General features: G+C 47.7%; 1 protein-coding gene and 1 long non-coding RNA gene across 2 annotated transcripts; one reads left to right on the forward strand and one right to left on the reverse strand.

Annotated features, from left to right (window-relative positions):
- The first annotated feature begins 7332 nt into the window (after positions 1 to 7332).
- On the forward strand, positions 7333 to 12754 carry LOC121140329. The gene is made up of 4 exons (XR_005877108.1): positions 7333 to 7832; positions 8706 to 8769; positions 10415 to 10522; positions 10641 to 12754. It is a non-coding gene; the product is annotated as an uncharacterized LOC121140329 (long non-coding RNA).
- Positions 7693 to 11166, reverse strand: Lcn9 (lipocalin 9). The gene is made up of 7 exons (XM_013123272.3): positions 11039 to 11166; positions 10602 to 10738; positions 10223 to 10296; positions 9675 to 9785; positions 9447 to 9548; positions 9264 to 9307; positions 7693 to 8947 (listed from the first exon to the last, which is right to left on the reverse strand). The coding sequence occupies exons 1-6, from the start codon at positions 11132 to 11134 to the stop codon at positions 9276 to 9278; spliced, it is 552 nt and encodes a 183-aa protein (XP_012978726.1). The 5' UTR covers positions 11135 to 11166; the 3' UTR covers positions 7693 to 8947; positions 9264 to 9275.
- Positions 12755 to 18372: the final 5618 nt, after the last annotated feature.

The following is an 18372-nucleotide window of genomic DNA, read 5'->3' on the forward strand; positions in this document are numbered from 1 at the left end:
CCACTCTAGACCTGTCCAAGAACACATTCCCATTGTTTTCAGATGCCAGGTTTTGGTTATTTGCTGTGCCACCCCAGGACGCCAAGGCACCTGCCAAGAGAGAAGAGTTAGTCTTGGAGTGACTATGAGTTGCTCTGTTCCTTTCTTGGGACCTTTGATTTCTTCTCCTACCTGACATCCATTTAAAGGCATGCATGGTGGCAACGTCCCTAACATCTGTCAGGCCTGCCCCCCATGATGAGTCCTGTCTGAGAGTCTGTGTTCATGGTTGTCCCGCTTCTCACCACTCTGTCATCGTAGACCCTGGAGCCTGTGGCCGAGCAGTGTGAAAAGACGATGGTGTAGGATCTCGAGATGAGGAAGGTGGTGAAGCCGTACACCTCTGTTCCCGGGAGCCTCTGCCAGGCCCTTTGTGTGGAGAAGGCTAGCTTTCTCTCTGGCCTGCCCAGCAGCGCCTCTTGACCCTGCGACATACCAGGTCTCCACAATTTCAGGTCAGACCCAGCATCCTGCAGGCTCCCCAGTAACACCAGCACGTGGTTTCCAATAGATTCCCTCCAGGAAATCGCAGCTGGTGTTCCAGTGCCTGTACTGGCTTGCTAGGCAAGGCTTGTCAAAGATGCCACCCAGTTAGCTACTTCAAGGCTAGGAACACCATACTGGCTCTGACTGTGTGAACTTCTCTGAGCCTGTCTTGGCATGTGATCCCACGCCTGCTGGGGTGGTCTGCCTGCTGGGGTGGTGGTCTGCCTGCCATCCCCACTTCACCCTGTGTACCCTGCGTATCTGGATAGCCCCCCTGACTTCTGCCTTTCAGTCCATTGCAAGGAGGAGAGTCACATAAAGATGCTCCTGGCTGGGCATCTGTCTCCATGTCCCTGCTATTTTCAAATGTTCTTGGAATTTGGGATTTTAGTTTAGCTGATCATTGACTATTCAGATCTCTTCTGGCGAAACTTTGGCCTTGGTCCACTGGGAAAAAAGTTTCTCAAACTCAAAGCCAAGATAGATCCCATTAGTGCTGAATTCATAGCTTTTTGTGCCATAGCTCTTGGGCGTAGCTTCTCAGCCCAGTGGAACCAACTACAGTAACGGCACAGGGCACAGCTGTGGCTGAGAGATTGTGGGGCACAGACTGGGTTGCCCAGTTTCTCTATTAACCCTGAGCACATTGCCTCTCGCACTGGACTCATGCCACAAGGAAGCAGGTTGCCAGTCTTCGCACTCAAAAGGGACTAGATGAAACTCAGAAGTGTCCACCAGGCCTGGTGAGGCTAAGCTGTTGGAGGCCAATGCCACCTTGTGGCAGCTCCCAGAGCTGCAGGTGCCAAAAGGGATCCTGGCCTTTGGGCAGGTCAGCTCCTGTATCCATTGGGTTCCTGATGCTGCCTAGACTGTGACCAAGGGCACACAGGATGCTGACCAGACTGGTGGTTCCTGGATTCCAGGCTGGCCTATTCGCTAGCTAAAAATCTGGTTGGCCAGATTTTGGTACTAGGAGTGGTTCTAGAGCAACAGAAGTATAAGGAAGAATTTTTAAAGTATCTGGAATAGACTTCCAATCTGACACCTTCAGTTACTTACTGAAGCCTCTCCTAGAAGCTGGGAGAGCACTTAAAGCCCATGATGATGAATAAACACTGATTGGCTGATTTGCCAGGCCGGAAGTATAGGCAGGGCTAAGAGATGAGAAGAATTCTGGGAAACATGTTTTTGTTTTTGGTTTTTTTTTTTTTTTTTGCAAATTTAAGGAGACAAATGCATTGGATTATTCTGACTCACCAGTTGTGAGGGGCAATGGATTTTTCTTTTTATTCATTAATTTCCTCATTTATTTTACATCCCCATTGCAGTTTCCCCCCTCCTCTCTTTTTGCCCCTCCCCACTCCTCCTCTGTTTCTGATCAACAAAGCATGGTGTATCAAGTTGAGGTAGGACTGAACTCCTCCCTTTGTACTGAGGCTGGGCAAGGAAACGCAGTAAGCGAAATAGGTTCCCAAAAGCCAGCCCAAGTGTTAGGGACAGGCCAGACCCCACTGCTGTCCCTCAAATAGACCAAGCTGCGCAACTGTCACACATATGCAGAGGGCCTAGGTCAGTTCCAAGCAGGCTCCCTGGCTGTCGGTCCAGAGTCTGTGAGCTCCTATGAGCCCAGGTTAGTTGTTTCTTTGAGTTCCTTTGTGATGACCTTGACCCTTCAGGCTCGTACAATCCTTTCTCCCTCTCTTCAGCAGAATTCCAGAGCTCGAAGGGGCAGTGGATTTGATGATTCTGTATATAAAACTTCTGACAGTTTGTGGAAAAATAAGGAAAATGATGCTGCTGACTGGTTGCTCCCAGCATCTCTGGATAAATTGACAAAGGTAAAAAAAATGAGCTCTCGTTGCAAAGTTTTCTTTCCGCCAGTCCTTGAGTCCCAAATGGACACATGGATGCTATATTAGTTATAGAACTGTTGGCCAGTTACTTGGGCTTCTTATTGGCTAGCTCAGTCTTAATTATTAACCCATTTCTATTAATCTATGTATTTCCACATGGCCTTGGCTTACTGGAGAAGGGTCCGGACCTGCTCCTTTGGTGAGCTACACGGTATCTCCGTCTGCCTATGTTTCCCAGAATTCTCCTCATCTCCTAGTCCTGCCTATACTTCCTGCCTGGCAAATCAGCCAATCAGTGTTTTATTCATCAACCAATAAGGGAAACAGAAGGACATCTCCCATCAAACTGCATGATAAAGTTAATCAATTTCTAACATCTCAAAATACAATGAAGGACAACAATGAACTTGGCAATACAAACGACCTGGCTCTAGATGCATATAAACAATCTAAAGACTTCTTCCTTCCTTCCTTCCTTCCTTCCTTTCTTCCTTCCTTTTATTTATTTTTTTCAGGACAGGGTTTCTCTGTGTCACAGTTCTGGTAGTCCTGGAACTTGCTCTATAGCCCAAGCTGGCCTTGAACTCACAGAGATCTGCTTGCCTCTGCCTCCCAGAGATTACAGGCTTGCACCACCACTGCCTGGCAATCTAAAGGTTTCTAGGTGTTCCGGGAAGAGAATCTTCTCTCCAGCAGCCACAGAGTTCAAGTTGTGGAAAATCAAGCTAATGTCCTCATTATAAGGTTGGCTGAATACAGTGAAAATTCAAGACCCAGCCTCAGAGGGTGTCAGTGGTTAAAGTAAGGGCATTGATTGGTAAAAAAAAAATGGGGTCCTATAACTTGGGATGGGGATGTGTAGGAGGAACCCACAGGAGCTGAGAGCTTTGAGCCCTCAGATTCTCAAGGGTTTGTCTCACCAGAGGAAGTAGTCTCTCCACCCTCAGTAGATGTACTCACACCCTTGTGGGGTTCCACAGAGAAGAGCCCTTGGAAATGAACCCAGGGACAGTAGTGAGCCTTCCTCAGGGTCCATATTTAAGCAAGAAAAATCATATCCTGGCTGGAAAGTCTCCAAGGTTCCCTTCCCATGCTTGCAAACTAAGCAAATAGTTTCAAAAGCCAAAATGCGAGATTAGCAAAAATAATGAGGTCAGGATGACTATTGCAAAGAGCCCGCATCCTTGAGTTGTTTTTCTTCCCGGAATTGTTTTTCTTAGGCTCCCTTACAGTTACTGGCACTTTCCTCAGCAAGACAAGGTTCATCTGAGGTGCCAAAATGGAGTCACCATAGTCAACCTGCAGCCCTTGTCACAGTGGAAAGAGCATAAACTGGATCAGGCTGAGTTTGTTGATATGGGCCCTCTGAGTAGATATTTTAGATTTAATATGGAAACTTGCACAGTTTAAAAAGAAAACGATGGGGAATGTCCTTCTATATATATGTTTCTCTTATTTGTTGGTAAATAAAGCACTGCTTGTTCAGTATCCAGGAAGGAAGGATAGGCAGGGCTACCAGACCAGGAGAAGACTGAGGAGAGGAAGGGAGAGAGAGGCCACCAAAAAGAGATGGCATGCTGCCCAAGGAGTAACGTGCTGAATTACGGGTACGCCACAGCCTCATGGCAATACATAGATTAGTAGTTATGGGTTAATAACTGAGAGAACTAGCCAGTAAGAAGCCCTAGCCATCGGCCAATAGTTTATAAGTTAACATAAGTCTTTGAGTGTTTATTTTGGGTCAAAGTGGCTGTGGGACCAGGCGAGACAGAAACTTCCACCCAAAACAAAAGTATCAAAGGTTTGTTTGAAGGGTCGTCTGAAGCACTTGTCAAAAGATGTCCCACTGAAAAAGGATTTGGAGATGCCTGTTATCCCTTTGTCTTAGTGTTTTAAGCTCAGAGAAACTTCAAAGCTAGAGCGAGTACACTGTGTATAGCCTAATCCTCCACGATGAAGGCCCAGAAGACACACCCGCCACAAATCCTGTAAGACACAGAATGGCGAGAGGGGCACCAACATATGGGGAGAGTTTTGTTGTCTCCCTTTTCCTGATCCAACCTCAGAGTCAGAGATGCTGCTGCTCAGTTGGACGAATTAACTGCAGCGGGTTTAACTGGGCCTCGGAATAGCGGGGGCCAGGCGGCAGCAACGAATCGCCAAGGGCAAGGTGATTACCATAATGGGCAGCATGGACAAAACAGTGTCCATAATGCCTGGCCCATAATGGGCAACATGGGCAAAGTGTTTTTCATGGTAGCACAATCCATATGGGCTTTTGGTGATGGCTAGCCAATCATGATGTTACCAAGCATGAAATAGACAAGAAGACTCCAGCATTCTTACTTGATATGCCTAAGCAGAAAAATTCTCAAACAAACGAAAGAAAGGCCACATTGGATCATGGCAAAATATAGAAATTGGCCTGTGACGCCAGTTTCACGACTTGAGCCAGTTGACAGACCCAAACCTCTTGAATGAAGACAGTCAAATTCCCCCAAGGAAGGACCTTGATAAAACACCTAAATGTTTTGCTGCTAGCCTTTCCCTGGTCCTTCCCCAGAGGGACATAAGGCCTTTTACAAGGGTAGTGTACACAGAAGGAAAGGAAACAATCAGACTTTCTGGGGCCTACTGGATACTGGTTCTGAATTGACCCTGATTTCAGGAGACTCCAAGAAACATGTGACCCTCCGGTTAAAGTAGGGGTTTACGGGGGTTAGGTGATCAATGGAGTTTTGGCTGAAGTTTGACTCACAGTAGGTCCATTGGGTCCCTGAATTCATCCTATGGCTAATTCCCCCATCTCAGACTGGTAATTGGGATAGATATACTTAGAAGTTGACAGAATTCTCACAATGGTTCCCTGACCTGTGGAGCGAGTGCTATTATGGTAGGAAAGGCTAAATGGAAGCCTTTAGAATTGCCTCTTGTAGGGAAAATAATGGTTCAAAAATAGTACCTTATTCCCAGAGGAGTTGCAGAAATTAGAGGCACCATCAAGGACTTGAAAGATGCAGGGGTGATAGTCCCCACCACATCTCTCTTTAACTCTCCTATCTGTCCTGTACAGAAGACAGATGGACCTGGAGAATGACAGTTGACCATCGAAAACTCAGTCAAGTAGTGACTCCAGGTGCAGCTGCTGTACTAGTTGGGGTGTCCTTATCCGAGCATATTAACCCCTATCCTGGTACATGGTATGCAGCAGCTGTTGACCTGGAAAATGCCCTTTTCTAGGCACCTGACCATAAGGACCGCCAGAAGCAATTTGTTTTCAGTTAGCAAGGCCAGAAGTGAACCTTTACAGTTTAATCCAAGGATATATTAATTCTCCAGCCCTGTTCATTACATAGGAGGGATTTTGATCATCTGTCTCTTCTATAAAGTATCACATTGGTGTAGTATATTGATGACATTATGCTGATTGGACCAAGTGAACAGGAGGCAGTAACCACTTTGGAATCATTGGTATCCCCCCCCATATGCATACAAGAAGATGGGAAATAAATCCAACCAAAATTCAAGGGCCTTCTACCTCAGCGAAATTCTTAGGAGTCCAGCAGTGTGGGGCATGCAGAGATATTCTTGTCCTGTTTCCAGACCCACTTGGAGGCTGTGGGGCAAGAATCCATAGGGCAGGCCCAGCCCTGGGGTGTGCAGAAGACAACATGGGGTTCTGGAGACACTTGGCTATGGGCTCCTCTCCTTTGTGCTGCCCTCTTGGAGGGAAAGGGGTCTCTCGGTGGTCTGCGAGTCTCTGTGCTAGCCAGCTCCTTCCTACCGTTCTTCAGCACAACCATTATTCAGATCCCCAGTTGTAATGGTCAATATTGTCAATTTGACAGGATCTAGAATCTTCTGTGAAACAGCCCTTGAGCATGCCTGTGAGGGAGTCCTTGAGAGGCAAGACTCACCTACATATCCATGGCAGCATTCCATGGGCTGGGTCCCAGACCGAATGAAAAAGAGCAGGGGTGGTGAGCGCCATCGTTCATCTCTCTCTGCTTCCTGAGGGCGGGTGCAGTGTGACAGCTGCCTCATGCCCCACTGTCACCCCTTCCCCACCACAAGGAACTGTGTCCCTGTGAGCCAAATAAACCCTTCCTTCCCTCGGCTGATTTTGCTGCAGCTACGAGAAAAGTAGCAAATGCACTATCTCCCCTCCCTCACCAGGCCCTGGTCGTGTGGCTGGCTTCCTGCACATCTGTCTCTGCTGTGGTTCAGCACTCTATACCAAAGCGTCCATGTCCTGACCTGCAGGACGTTAACCTGGAGCAAGAGACCTAAGGACCAGGGATGGGGACAAGAGACATAAAAGAAAGGCCACAAGACAAGGATCTGATCATGTGGCCATTTTTATTTTTCTCGGGGCAGCTAATATACTTAGTAGAGCAGGAGAACGGGAGGGGGTGAGAGGATTGCTTTGTGCACCAGGTGTGCACGTAGCAGGGTATGGTTTAAGCACATAGAGCAGGATATTGGCAAGGTAAAAAGTTCAGGAAGGAGAGGAATGGGTGGGCTAACGGCCATTGCCTAGGTGATGGTTAGGGTTGGCTGAGTTTGGACAAGCTTTCAGGGTCATGGTGTTCCTATGTTCTACCTTTGTGGTTCCTCTTCTGAGTGCCCCCAGAAGGCTCCCTTGTTAAGGCTAAAGGCCAATTACGTAAATCTTTAGACTGTAGAAAGTACAGTTTGGCTCCAAAAGATCAGGGTACCTGAGGCGTTCCCAAACACATCCAGAATCTGGGCTTCCTGGGAGTGCTGGGTACCTTCCATCCACCCAAAACAGCCATTCCACCTGCTGGCAAGTCCTTCAGAAAGCCACTAGGCTCCTCCTGCCACCCCCCCCACCGTCCCTCAGCAGGAGTGTCCAGGACAGACTGCCTCCCAAACTATAATTTGAAGTAGCCTGCTGGGCTCCTATCCCAGCCATCACTGATGTTGAGGACTCAGCAGCGTGAAGTCCTCACAGGGCAATTCTACACTCACCACAGAGCACTGTCAGTGCTAACATCAGCCAGATCTGTCCAGCCAGCGTCTACCAGGGCAGGGACTCCTCCCGCAGACAGGCTGGGAGTCCCTGCTGCTCCTCTAGGGTCCTTCACCTCTGCTACTCAACAGCAGGGGGAGCATTTACCAGAATGTTCCAGGAAGTATAGACCTTGATCCAGGGGACTTGGATACCTGGGAGGAACCTGGGTTGCCAGCATAGAAGCAAAAACGAGGCTGATGATAGGACTTGGGGCAGTGGAAGCCAGGCCAAAGCGCGCCACAGACGAGGAGATGTCAATCGAGTGAGAGCACGCACAGATTGTCATTTTAACTTTTTATTTGGAGACGATTGGGATTCACATGCCATCATGAGAAGGAATTCAGGGTGGTCCCCAGTATTGCCCAGCCACCCCCATGGTAACCCTTGTCAACAACAAGCTCAAGTCCCAGAAGACACAGGTTGGTCATTCCAGCCCTGAAAGGCGATTGAGGGGTGAGTGTGTGCAATGAGTAAGAATGTGTGAATGTGTGTGCATGTACATACATGTGTACATATGTGAGTATGTTTGCTGGTGTGAACATGCATGTGCCTGTGAGCATGTATATATGTGAGTGAGCGTGTTATGTATGTATATATGAGCATGTTTGCCTGTGTGAATGTGTGTGCATGTGTGTGTTTGGTGCTGAGCATTCTATCCGTTGCGCAGAGCTGTGAACCCACGGCCTGTGTCCTTCAGTGACAGAACTGCTTAGCACTGCTGGGGCCACATTGCTGCCCTTTTATAGCCACGTTTGCTTCTCTCTCCTGACTCTCTGTCCTCTAATCTGTCCCCTTTCCTACAGTTTTGCCACTGTTCTTTTTCACGCTGACCCAAGCCCCCGGCTTGCTGCAGGCTGTCTGTCACCTGTTGCAGGCTGAGGTCACGAAGGAAGCTGCCGTGAGCACCTGTGCAGCGCCACCTGCGTGGGCACAGCTTTCACGTCTCTCTGTGCAGCGCCACCTGCGTGGGCACAGCTTTCACGTCTCTCTGTCACATGCCCAGTAGGGTCACTGTCAGCCCACAAACCACCATGGCTTCACTGCTGTCTCTTGTGTGTTCACCAATACGTGGACTAATCCCCTGGGGAGTCTAGTCCCAGAGCTGGTCAGACAGGGACTCAGTCCATCGGAAGACCACCAGGCCTTACAGGCTCCCTGTCTCCATGGGCTTGTGCCCTTTAAGAGGCGACTCTGGTGCCAGTCTCTGGGGTGCTCTGAGGGTGGTCTTTGCTACCATGGAGGCCACTCCCAAAAAAGGAACCCGAAGTGCCAAGTGCTATATCCCCATACAGGTGGCCTGTCTTCACGCTGAGACCAAAGGAGAGATTTTATTTGGCAAGAGTCTTCAGACATCAGGTGAGATTGGTTAGGATGCCTGGGTGGCTTAAATCTAACGGTGGAGGAGAAGGAGATGCAGTCACAGAAGGTCATGTGAAGACAGAGGCAGAGATTAGGGAGATGTGACCACAGGCCGGCATCAGGGTGCCCAGTGCTGGCTCCGCAATGCCTGGATCTCAGGTCTCTGGGCCGCAAGCTGCAAGACAGCAAACCCCCACGTTCTACGCTCTACTGCACACAGCTTCCACGGTAGCTCCGCAGGGCCAGGTTTCCTGCTCTACTCAGACACTCTACCTAAGGATCCACTACAACCTGATTCTGGGAGCGTGTCACACTGCCTTCTACAAAGAGCTGGCTTCTGCTGGACAGCCCAGGGACAGGCAGAGTGTGAGTGCATGCTGCTCATAGGCACTCTGGGGCAGACCTCCCCCAGCCTCTGACATCTTCTCTGCACTACCATGTACATGTACACTGTGATGCCATGTCTTGCGTTCAGATCAAAATCCACATACCAGAAGGCCTGACTAGTTCCTCAATGGGCCATCGTAGCACTTATCTGGGGAGACAAAAGGATGTCAGATGGCTTGCTGAGCCTCCCCTGACCCCCACCCCAATCCTCAAGTGTCTGTGCCAGGTAAACCAAGCTACAACGCTGTCTTCTCTGGATCCTTTCTGAGCCAGAGTAGGGAGCCTACCTTTGTTTATCAAGCTGATAATATTTTGTGAATCCAGACCATATTTTTTGCAGATCTTTACAAATCTTTTCAGGTAAGACCTGTCAAGCGCTGAGATGTATCCTGGGGACAGATTTGGGAGTTTGTGTTGGGGAGGGGTCCCAAGGCACCATTCCATTATGTGTCTAGGGCCCTTGGGAGACCCCCCACCAGTAGCTGGGATTCACAAGCAGACAGGGGCCAGGTTACCATAGAGCGCCAGCACATGGGTCTTAGTCCCATTCTTGATGTTCTCCATGTAGAAGGTGGCATACATCCTGTAGTCGGTCTCCAAGAGAAACACCTTGTTTTCCCCCTCATCTGCATAGAGATATGGCTCAGCAACCCTCTGCCTGGGCACTGGGGTACCCACCCTCACTTCTGGGATGAGTGCCATGTGACTTATGCAGTTTCTGTTAAGCAGGTATTGGAAGGAGTAGGAGTCTGGGTGCCAGGGCTGGCTCAGGAGGAGGCTGTGGTATGGAATGTGGGTAGCGGGGTGTCATGGTGCCTATCTATCTGCCTGAAGATGTGCCATTGTGTGCTGCCTCCAGGAGCCTCAACATAGGACTCTGCCTCCCTGGTAGTTCCAGGCTAGCGATATATCCAGAGAGAAGGCTGGGCTGAGGACCCTTGAGCTGCCCCTAGGTTGGGGTGCTCTTGCTTTAGGGTTGGGGTGAGCGCTCACCAGAGTGGGCAAAGCCTTAGCAGAAAAGATTCCTGGCTATCGGAGCAGGAAGGGCAGGGGTTCCACTTACAGGCAACAGTGAACTCCCCGTTATTCGCTGTCTTTTCACAAACCATGGCCACAGCTACACATTCTCCTTGCACCCTGGAAGACAGTGAGGGGAAGGGTTCAGAGCACGTACCGGTCCCTTCTTGTGGTCTGGGTCCTGGTGGAAGGTCCCTAAGCCCCCAAGCCTGGTACCTTGGCTTCCATATCCCCCCAGCTTTTCTCACCGGAAGGAGGACAGGACACAGCAACAGACCAGGGCGCCCCGATCCCATCATAATGATCCCCAACGGAAGAGCTGGTGACAGCTCACACGCTGGCCCAGGTGAGTGAGTGTATGAAGCATGGGAACAAAGCCTCCCCTAGTGTCCGCTGCAGGGGGAGGGGAGGGCGGCCACACGCACATGAAGAGGAAGTCAAACTTCAGGCTGCCGTTCTTTAAGAGATGGATGCTCCGCATGAAGATCCTCAGGTCTCCGTTTTCTTCAATGCGCGTCACGTTGTCCGAGGCCATAGAAACAGAGTACCAGTTCCCGGAAATCTGGAAGGAAAGGCTGAGTTGTGGGAGTCCTGGAATAGCACTGGGGCTGCTTGGCCCTCACGGCCACACTCCTGGGTGAGTCCCTGAACACTGACTCCATGCTGGGACCCCCTTTTGCCTTTCCAGCCCTCCCTCTGCCTCATTCCTCCCAGGGCTCCTCTGCATCCTCTGGCTGCCATCATGGCTGGGGCTGGGAGGGTCTCTCACGGCCCAGACACCCTTTTTCCAGGTCAAGTGTCCCACAGGAGAGGACAGGTGTTCTTCACGAAGCCTAGCCCAGCCCTAGAAGGCTTGGCCCACCCTGGCCATGTTGAAGTTCCTCTGCACGACCACTTCCTGGTTGAACTGTGCAGCGGCAAGGCTCAGCACCAGGCCCAGCACTGGCAGTACTACCATGCTCTCCGGTGGACACCTTGGCCTGAGTCTTATTCCCTTATGCCCATTTCTATTCTATGGTTGACAGCCTCTGTGGACAGCCTGTCCACACACATCCTGTGTCCTGTTGGAAGGTGGCCAAAGGCCTCCACTTAACTGTTCACATCCAAGAGCTGGTTGCAGAACCTGAGTTGATGTGTAACTGGGTCAGAAAGCGGCAGGGGAAGTTGGGACCAACAGCGTTTGTCCATCAGGTCCCTGGACCCAGGCCAGCCCTTGCTCTGTCTCTCCACGCTGGGGAGGAAGAACTCAGAGCCTAGGTATTCGAGTTCCATTTTCACACCCTGTCTGGCCTCAGTGTTCATGTGCGAGGGAGTCTGGCTTCTTACAAGCCATCTGCATGGCATGTAGTACAGGTCTGCAGCAGAGCCAGCTACCCCACCCAGTGGATGTCACTGAATGTAGGGTGTGACTCCGAAACTCCAGGAAAAGACCCGAGTGAGGCAGTGCTCACGAAGTCAGCCCCTGCGTGAGAGCTGAGGGGTCCTGAGACAGAACAATGTTCTGGAAGCACACAGATACAGGGTCAGATGTGTCCCCATCCTGGCTGGAGACTGGTCGTGGGAGGCGGCAGCGAGACGTGTCCTGGAAATGTCTGCACAGCTCTACAGGTGTGTTCCAGGACTCTGGCTCCCACTGCCTCCGGGAACAGGTGCGTTGGTGGCAGTGGAGGGGAGGCATTATTCCTTTGAAGAAATAAGGCTAAGCTTGGCAGCCAGGGCCGGAAGATCTCAGCCTCCGGGTAATGCAGACACCCACTGGCTGCCATTTCCCTACTTAGGTAGTTCTACCATTATCTGCCCTGGGCTGATGTGGTTCTGAGGTAGAGGAAGGGGGCCCAGATGTCCCTGGGCACCTGGCAGGTGTCGAGCATTACCAACCGCCGCTGAAACCACGTACAGTTAATGTCAATGATGAGTTCTCTGGCTTCCAAGCACCCTTTCTGTTGATCATTTTCCCATCAGTAGGGATGGGGCAGTATGACTCCAGTGCTGTCGACTCTCCCTTACTCCCCCAGCTGTTTTGAGCAAAAGAGCTGTCAGTCCAATAAATACATACATATATACATATACATACATACATATATACATACATACATACACACATACATATATACATACATACATACATACACACATACATATATACATACATATATACACACATACATATATACATACATACACACATACATATATACATACATACATATTCCACACTGTTGAGCCCTTTCTTGCTCTAGCTCCTGAGCTTCAGCCTAATTCAGGACTGTCCTACACTATTTGTCCTGGGCTTTTTCCTGTCCCCAGGCTTGAGGAACTCCAGGTGACTCCATGATTTTTTCTACTCAGGCCAGGGGTGGCCCACATGCTCTGGTGGCCTAGCAGAGGACCTGCTGTGAGCGGTAGAAAGAGCAACGCTGTGATTGGTGAAAACGCAAACCTTATTTGTACAAGTTTGCTATGACTGGAATGAAACGCCCCAAAATCTGGTTTGATGAGCTGTCTGACTCACAGCCTCCTTTTCTGCCTGCCCTGGTACTGCAGCATTGGGTCCAATAAAACCCTTCCTTGAGTGTGATTTTTTTGTTGTTACTGTTGTTTGTAAGTTTGTTTGAGACAAGGTTTCATGTAGCCAAAGATGACCATGATCATCTTGCCTCCATTTCCCAAGAGCAGGCATATGCCACCATGTTTAGTTTGACGGGCCATGCCTATATTCGGTGAGTTAGTTACACACACACACACACACACACACACACACACACACACACACACACACTCACGAAGCAGGACAGACAATGGAGCAGCGGTGGCACCAGAGGCCAAGCTGCAGAAGTGACAGAGCAGCCGGCTTCGTGACAGTGACAGACAGTGCTGCCGGGCGGTGGGCAGGCCAAGCCGCAAAACTAGCAGAGCCCCTGGCTGTACAGACATCTGCGAAGCAGCGGCATCGGTGAGTGGTGGCCAGCAGCAGCTGCTGCTTTTACTCAACAGCTGTGATAGCGGCCATAGCAACAGGAGGCCCTGAACTATTAGGGCCTTGGTTTGCGGGCACCGCCTCTTCTCCGTTTGCATAGCCATGCATGCTTATTGAGTGCCCAAGAGCCCATAAGCCACTCTGCAAGGCTCATGGCTCCCTGCAGCCGGCTCCCTTCAAAGCAAGCCTGGTTTTCTGTCAGGAGGGGGAGGGGGATACATTTCCTAGTCACACGGATCCCAGAGGGACTTTCAGAAAAAGGCAAGAATCCAGGCTTCAGGTGGATCTTTACTTTCCTAGGAGAAATGTCCAAACCTCCCTTCTAGGTAGCTCCAGCTGGGTCTTGGAGGTCCAGCTGTTGATGGGCACAGTGAAGGTTTTTGTGGTAGAGCATGGTGGTAAGGAGCATCTAAGTGAACCTTTCCCTTTGTGTGGTCACGGAGGTACCTTCATGGCCTCTGCCAGACTGCTCTAGTGAATCCCAGCTCATCTAACCCCAAGGAACACAGGCGTCCTGTGTCTATGTTAAGTTGAAAGCAGATAGAGGGCAGCCCAGAAGGTTGCATGAGTGATATGTATAGATCCTGAAAGTGCCAGGTAGGTGGTGTTGACACATGCCAGGCAATGGGTGATCTGTGTGAGACATTTACCCTCATTCTACAAAGTTCTCTTGCCCTGTTCCATGCAGACACAGCCGTGGTCCTTATCATCAAACACTTTTGAGAAACTCCCAGGACTTAAAGTCCTCAGGGCTCCATGTCAGCACAGCTGACATAAAATGATGCATGGCAGAACCAAGGGGATTTTGTCTAGGCAGGAGAGATTGTCGTGTGTGTGTGTGTGTGTGTGTGTGTGTGTGTGTGTGTGTGTGTGTGTGTGTGTGTGTGTGTGTCCACGGAGGCTGAATGAGGGTGTCAGATCCCCTGGAGCTGCAAGTCACAGGTGGTTGTGAACTCCTGACATGGGTGCTGGGAATTAGTCACATCCTCTGGAAGGGCAGCCAATGCTCTTAGGAGCTGAGAATCTCTCCAGCTCTGTATGATGCTTTCGTGTAATTCTTCCTCTAACAGTTGGAAACGGAAAACTATAACCATTTGTAAGATGCCAAAATGACATGAGTAAAATTCACCGAACACCCAAAGAAATACTTGGCATTGCTATTAGTGTTAGGAATGTTTGAAGTGAAGGACCTGCCTCCCAGGGGTCACTGGCAGTGCCCCCAAATCGATTACAGGAGGAAGACATAATGCTGCTGTAAGAGACAGAAAGACAGACTGTGACTAGACAGGGACAGATATGTCTAGAATTTTTTCTTCTAGGTGATTCTAGATCCTGTTAAGATGTCAGCATTGACCTTCACAAAGCCCTGAGGAGATTTTAGAGAGGGAGCTGTACCCATACAATTGGACAGCAGTGACTCAATGGGAACAACACTATAAGCAAATCTGTGCTCTAGACACGAGTCAAACACCTTCTAGTTGGCATCCTATGAGGCCGTGGCTCCCTGATGTTCTCTAAGAAATGGGGCAAACTTCTCTGTTACTATACTGAAACACCTAAGGCAGGCTAATTTCGTGAGGAAAGAAAAGTTTTGGTTCTGGAGAATTGAGATCAAAGAGTTATATCTGGGGATGGAGCATCTGCTGGCAGAGTCTCAAGGGACAGGAGGCAAGAGTGTGTTGTGTGCTGCTGAATGACAGAAATAAAGATTTAAAGGCTTCCCTAGAATCCAGTGACAATGAATGCACAACATACCCAAAGCCATGGGACACAAGGAAAGCAGTGCAGAAGAAAGGTCATCACATGGAGTGCCTGCATAAAGAAATTGGAGAGGCCTCATGCTAGCAACTTTACAGCACACCTGAAAGATCTAGAACAAAAAGAAGCAAGCATATCCAAGAGGAGTAGATGGCAGGAAATGATTCAATTCAAGGGTGAAATCAACAAAATAGAAACAGAGAGAACAATACAAGGAATCAATGAAACAAAGAGTTGATTCTAGGATAAAATCAACAGATAGACAAACCCTTATCCAAACTAAAAGGCAGAGAAAGAATATCCAAATTGACAAAATCAGAGACAAAGGGGTTGGATATAACAGATACTGAGGAAGTCCAAATTATCAAGTCATATTTTAAAAATCTGTACTCCAAAAAAACTGTACTCCACAAAGTTGGAAAAAATATAAAAGAAATGGAAAGTTTTATTGATAACAATCACTTACCAAAATCAGGTAAACATCTTAAATAGGCCTATAGCCCTAAGAAAATAGTACAAGTCATGAAAAGTCTCCCAACAAAAGAAAAACAGCAAAAATCCCCCCAAAAATAAAAACAAACAAACAAAACCCCCAAGAACAGGCAGTTTTAGTGCAAAATTCTACTAGACTTTCAAGGAATTAACTCTAATACTCCTCAAATTAATACACAAAATAGAAATAGAAGGAATATTTCCAAATTTATTTTATGAGTCCACAGTTACTTTGATACCCCAAACCACACAAAGATTCAAAAAAGAAAGAGAATTACAGACCAATTCTCTTATGAACATAAAAGCAAAATTACTCAAAATACCACAAACAGAACACAGGAACACATCAAAAATATCATCCACCATGATCAATAGGCTTCATCCTGGAGATGCAGGGATGGTTCAAAGTATGAAAATCAGTCAATGTAATTCACCATATAAACAACTGAAAGAAAACACATGATCATCTCATTAGATGCTGAAAATGCCTTTGACAAAATACAACGCCCCTTCATAATAAAAGCCTTGGAAGGATCAGAGATACAAATGACATACCTAAGCATAATAAAGGTAATTTAAAGCAAGGCTTTAGCTAACATCAAGTTAAACAGAGAGAAACTCAAAGCAATTCCACTAAAACTAGGAATAAGACAAGGGTGTCCACTCTCTCCATATCTATTCAATGTAGTACTTGAAGTTCTGGCTGGAGCAATAAGACAACTGGAGGAGATCAAGGGGACACAAATTAGAAAGGAAGATGTCAAAGTAATGTTATTTGTAGATGATATGATAGTGTACATAAGCAACCCTAAAAATTATCCCATGGAATCCCTTCAGCTGAAGAACACCTTTGTCACGCCCAACCTCGACCAGCAAGGAAGACGCAACGCCCAGACTCTTCTTTAAGCAGTTTATTCAGGAAACCTTGAAGAATCTTCTTTTCCCAGGGAGCGCCAGGGAGCCCCAACCCACAGCTTAAAAGCCCTTGGGCGGCCAACCCCAGTATGCCACGTGGAACATGCAGATAGGTCCATGTACGTAGAAGCAAGCCTGATATCCAGCCTTAACCAAATACAGGTGTTGTTTATCATAGAGAGCACCTGCTGTCGGGCTAGCAGAAGGCAGAAGCCAGCACCATCTTAAGGGTGAGGCACTTTGCAGCTCTCTACACACCTTCAGTGAAGTGGCTGGAAACAAGATTAACTAAAAAAAATAGTAACCCTCCTATATACAAATGGCAAAGGGGCTGAGAAAGAAATCAGTGAAACAACACCTTTAACAATAAGCATAGATAATATAAATGGTGTAACTAACCAAGCAAGTGAAAGACATGTATGACAAAAATCTTCAAGTCTTTGAAGAAGGAAATTAAAGATAACAGAAGATGGAAAGACATCCCATGCTCATGGATTGGTGGGATTAACAGTAAAACTGGACATCTTGCCAAAAACAATCTACAGATTTGATGCAATGCCCATCAAAATCCCAGCACAATTCTTTACAGACCTTGAAAGGACAACACACAATTTTATGTGGGAAAAAACCCCAGGAAACCTAAAGCAATCCTGAGCAATAAAAGACTTCCAGAGGTATCACTATCCCTGATTTCAAGCTGTACTACAGAGTTGTAGCAATAAAAAAATGCATGGTATTGATATAAAAACAGACAGGTTGATCAATGGAATCTAATCAAAGACACAGACATAAATCCACACACCCATGAACACCTTATTTTTGATAAAGGAGCCAGAAATACACAATGGAAAAAAAGAAAGCATCTTCAACATCTGATGCTGATCTGACTCAATGTCAGCATGTTGAAGGATACAAATAGATCCATATTTATCATCCTTCGAAAAACTCAAATACAAGTGGATCAAAGACCTCAATATAAACCCAGACACACTGAACCTGATAGTAGGGAATATCCTTGAATGCATTGACACAGGCGACAACTTTCAGAACAGAACGCCAATAGCGCAGGCACTATGATCAACAATTAGTAAATGGAACCTCATGAAACTGAAAAGCTTCTGTAAGGTAAAGGACACCATCAATAGGACAAAACATCAGCCTACAGGCTGGGAAAAGACTTTCACCAACTCTACATCTGATAGAGGACCGATATATGTATTTATATAAAGAACTCAAGAAACTAGACATCAATAAACCGAATAATCCAATTAAAAATGAGGTATAGATCTAAACAGAGAATTCTCAATAGAGGGTTCTCAAATGGTCAGAAAAACACTTGAAATGTTCAACATCCTTTGCCATTGAGGAATTGAAAATCAAAATTATTTTGAGAGTCAATCTTACACCATTCAGAATGGCTAGGATCAGCACTAGTGACAGCTTATGCTGGCAAGGGTGTGGAGCAAGGGAAACACTCCTGCATTGCTGGTGGGAGTGCCAACATACAGTCACTATAGAAATCAGTATGGCAGTTTCTCAGAAAACTGGGCTTTGATCTACCTGAAGACCCAGCTATACTACTCTTGGGCATATATCCAAAAAACATGCCATACCACCACCAGGACTTGCTCAACTATGTTTCTAGCAACTTTATAACAGCCAGAACAACCTAGATGTCCCCAAACTGAAGAATGGGTAAGGAAAATGTGGAAGCTTTACAAAATGGAGTACTACTTGTTGTTTGCTGTTGTTTTTAAGTGATACCGTGAGATTTTTCAGGCAAATAAATGGATGGAACTAGAAAAAACATCATCCTCCTGAGGCAGGCAACTCAGACCCAGAAAGATAAATGTGGTATGTGCTCCCTTATGAGTGGATATTAGCTGTTAAGTAAAGGATGACCACACTGCAATCCACAGACCCAGAGAGGCTAAGTAACTAGGAGTGATCCAGGGGAGATGCAGGGATTCCCCTGGGAAAGGGAAATAGAGTAAATTTTGTGGGTGGACTGGGGATGGATGGGGATGGGAACAGGAGGGATCAGGCAGGGGATG

This window comes from Mesocricetus auratus, unplaced genomic scaffold (assembly GCF_017639785.1).
Source record: "Mesocricetus auratus isolate SY011 unplaced genomic scaffold, BCM_Maur_2.0 Super-Scaffold_100004, whole genome shotgun sequence".
In the NCBI taxonomy this organism is placed as follows: Eukaryota; Metazoa; Chordata; class Mammalia; order Rodentia; family Cricetidae; genus Mesocricetus; species Mesocricetus auratus.

Bases quoted from the DNA above. Each gene is read 5' to 3' on its own strand.
- Lcn9 (XM_013123272.3), bottom strand. From the start codon at position 11,134: ATGGTAGTACTGCCAGTGCTGGGCCTGGTGCTGAGCCTTGCCGCTGCA. The intron at 9,786-10,222 runs GTAAGTGGAACC...ATCTCTATGCAG, and splicing joins CGGGGAGTTCACTGTTGCCT to ATGAGGGGGAAAACAAGGTG. The intron at 9,308-9,446 runs GTAGGCTCCCTA...TTGTCTCCCCAG, and splicing joins TATCAGCTTGATAAACAAAG to ATAAGTGCTACGATGGCCCA.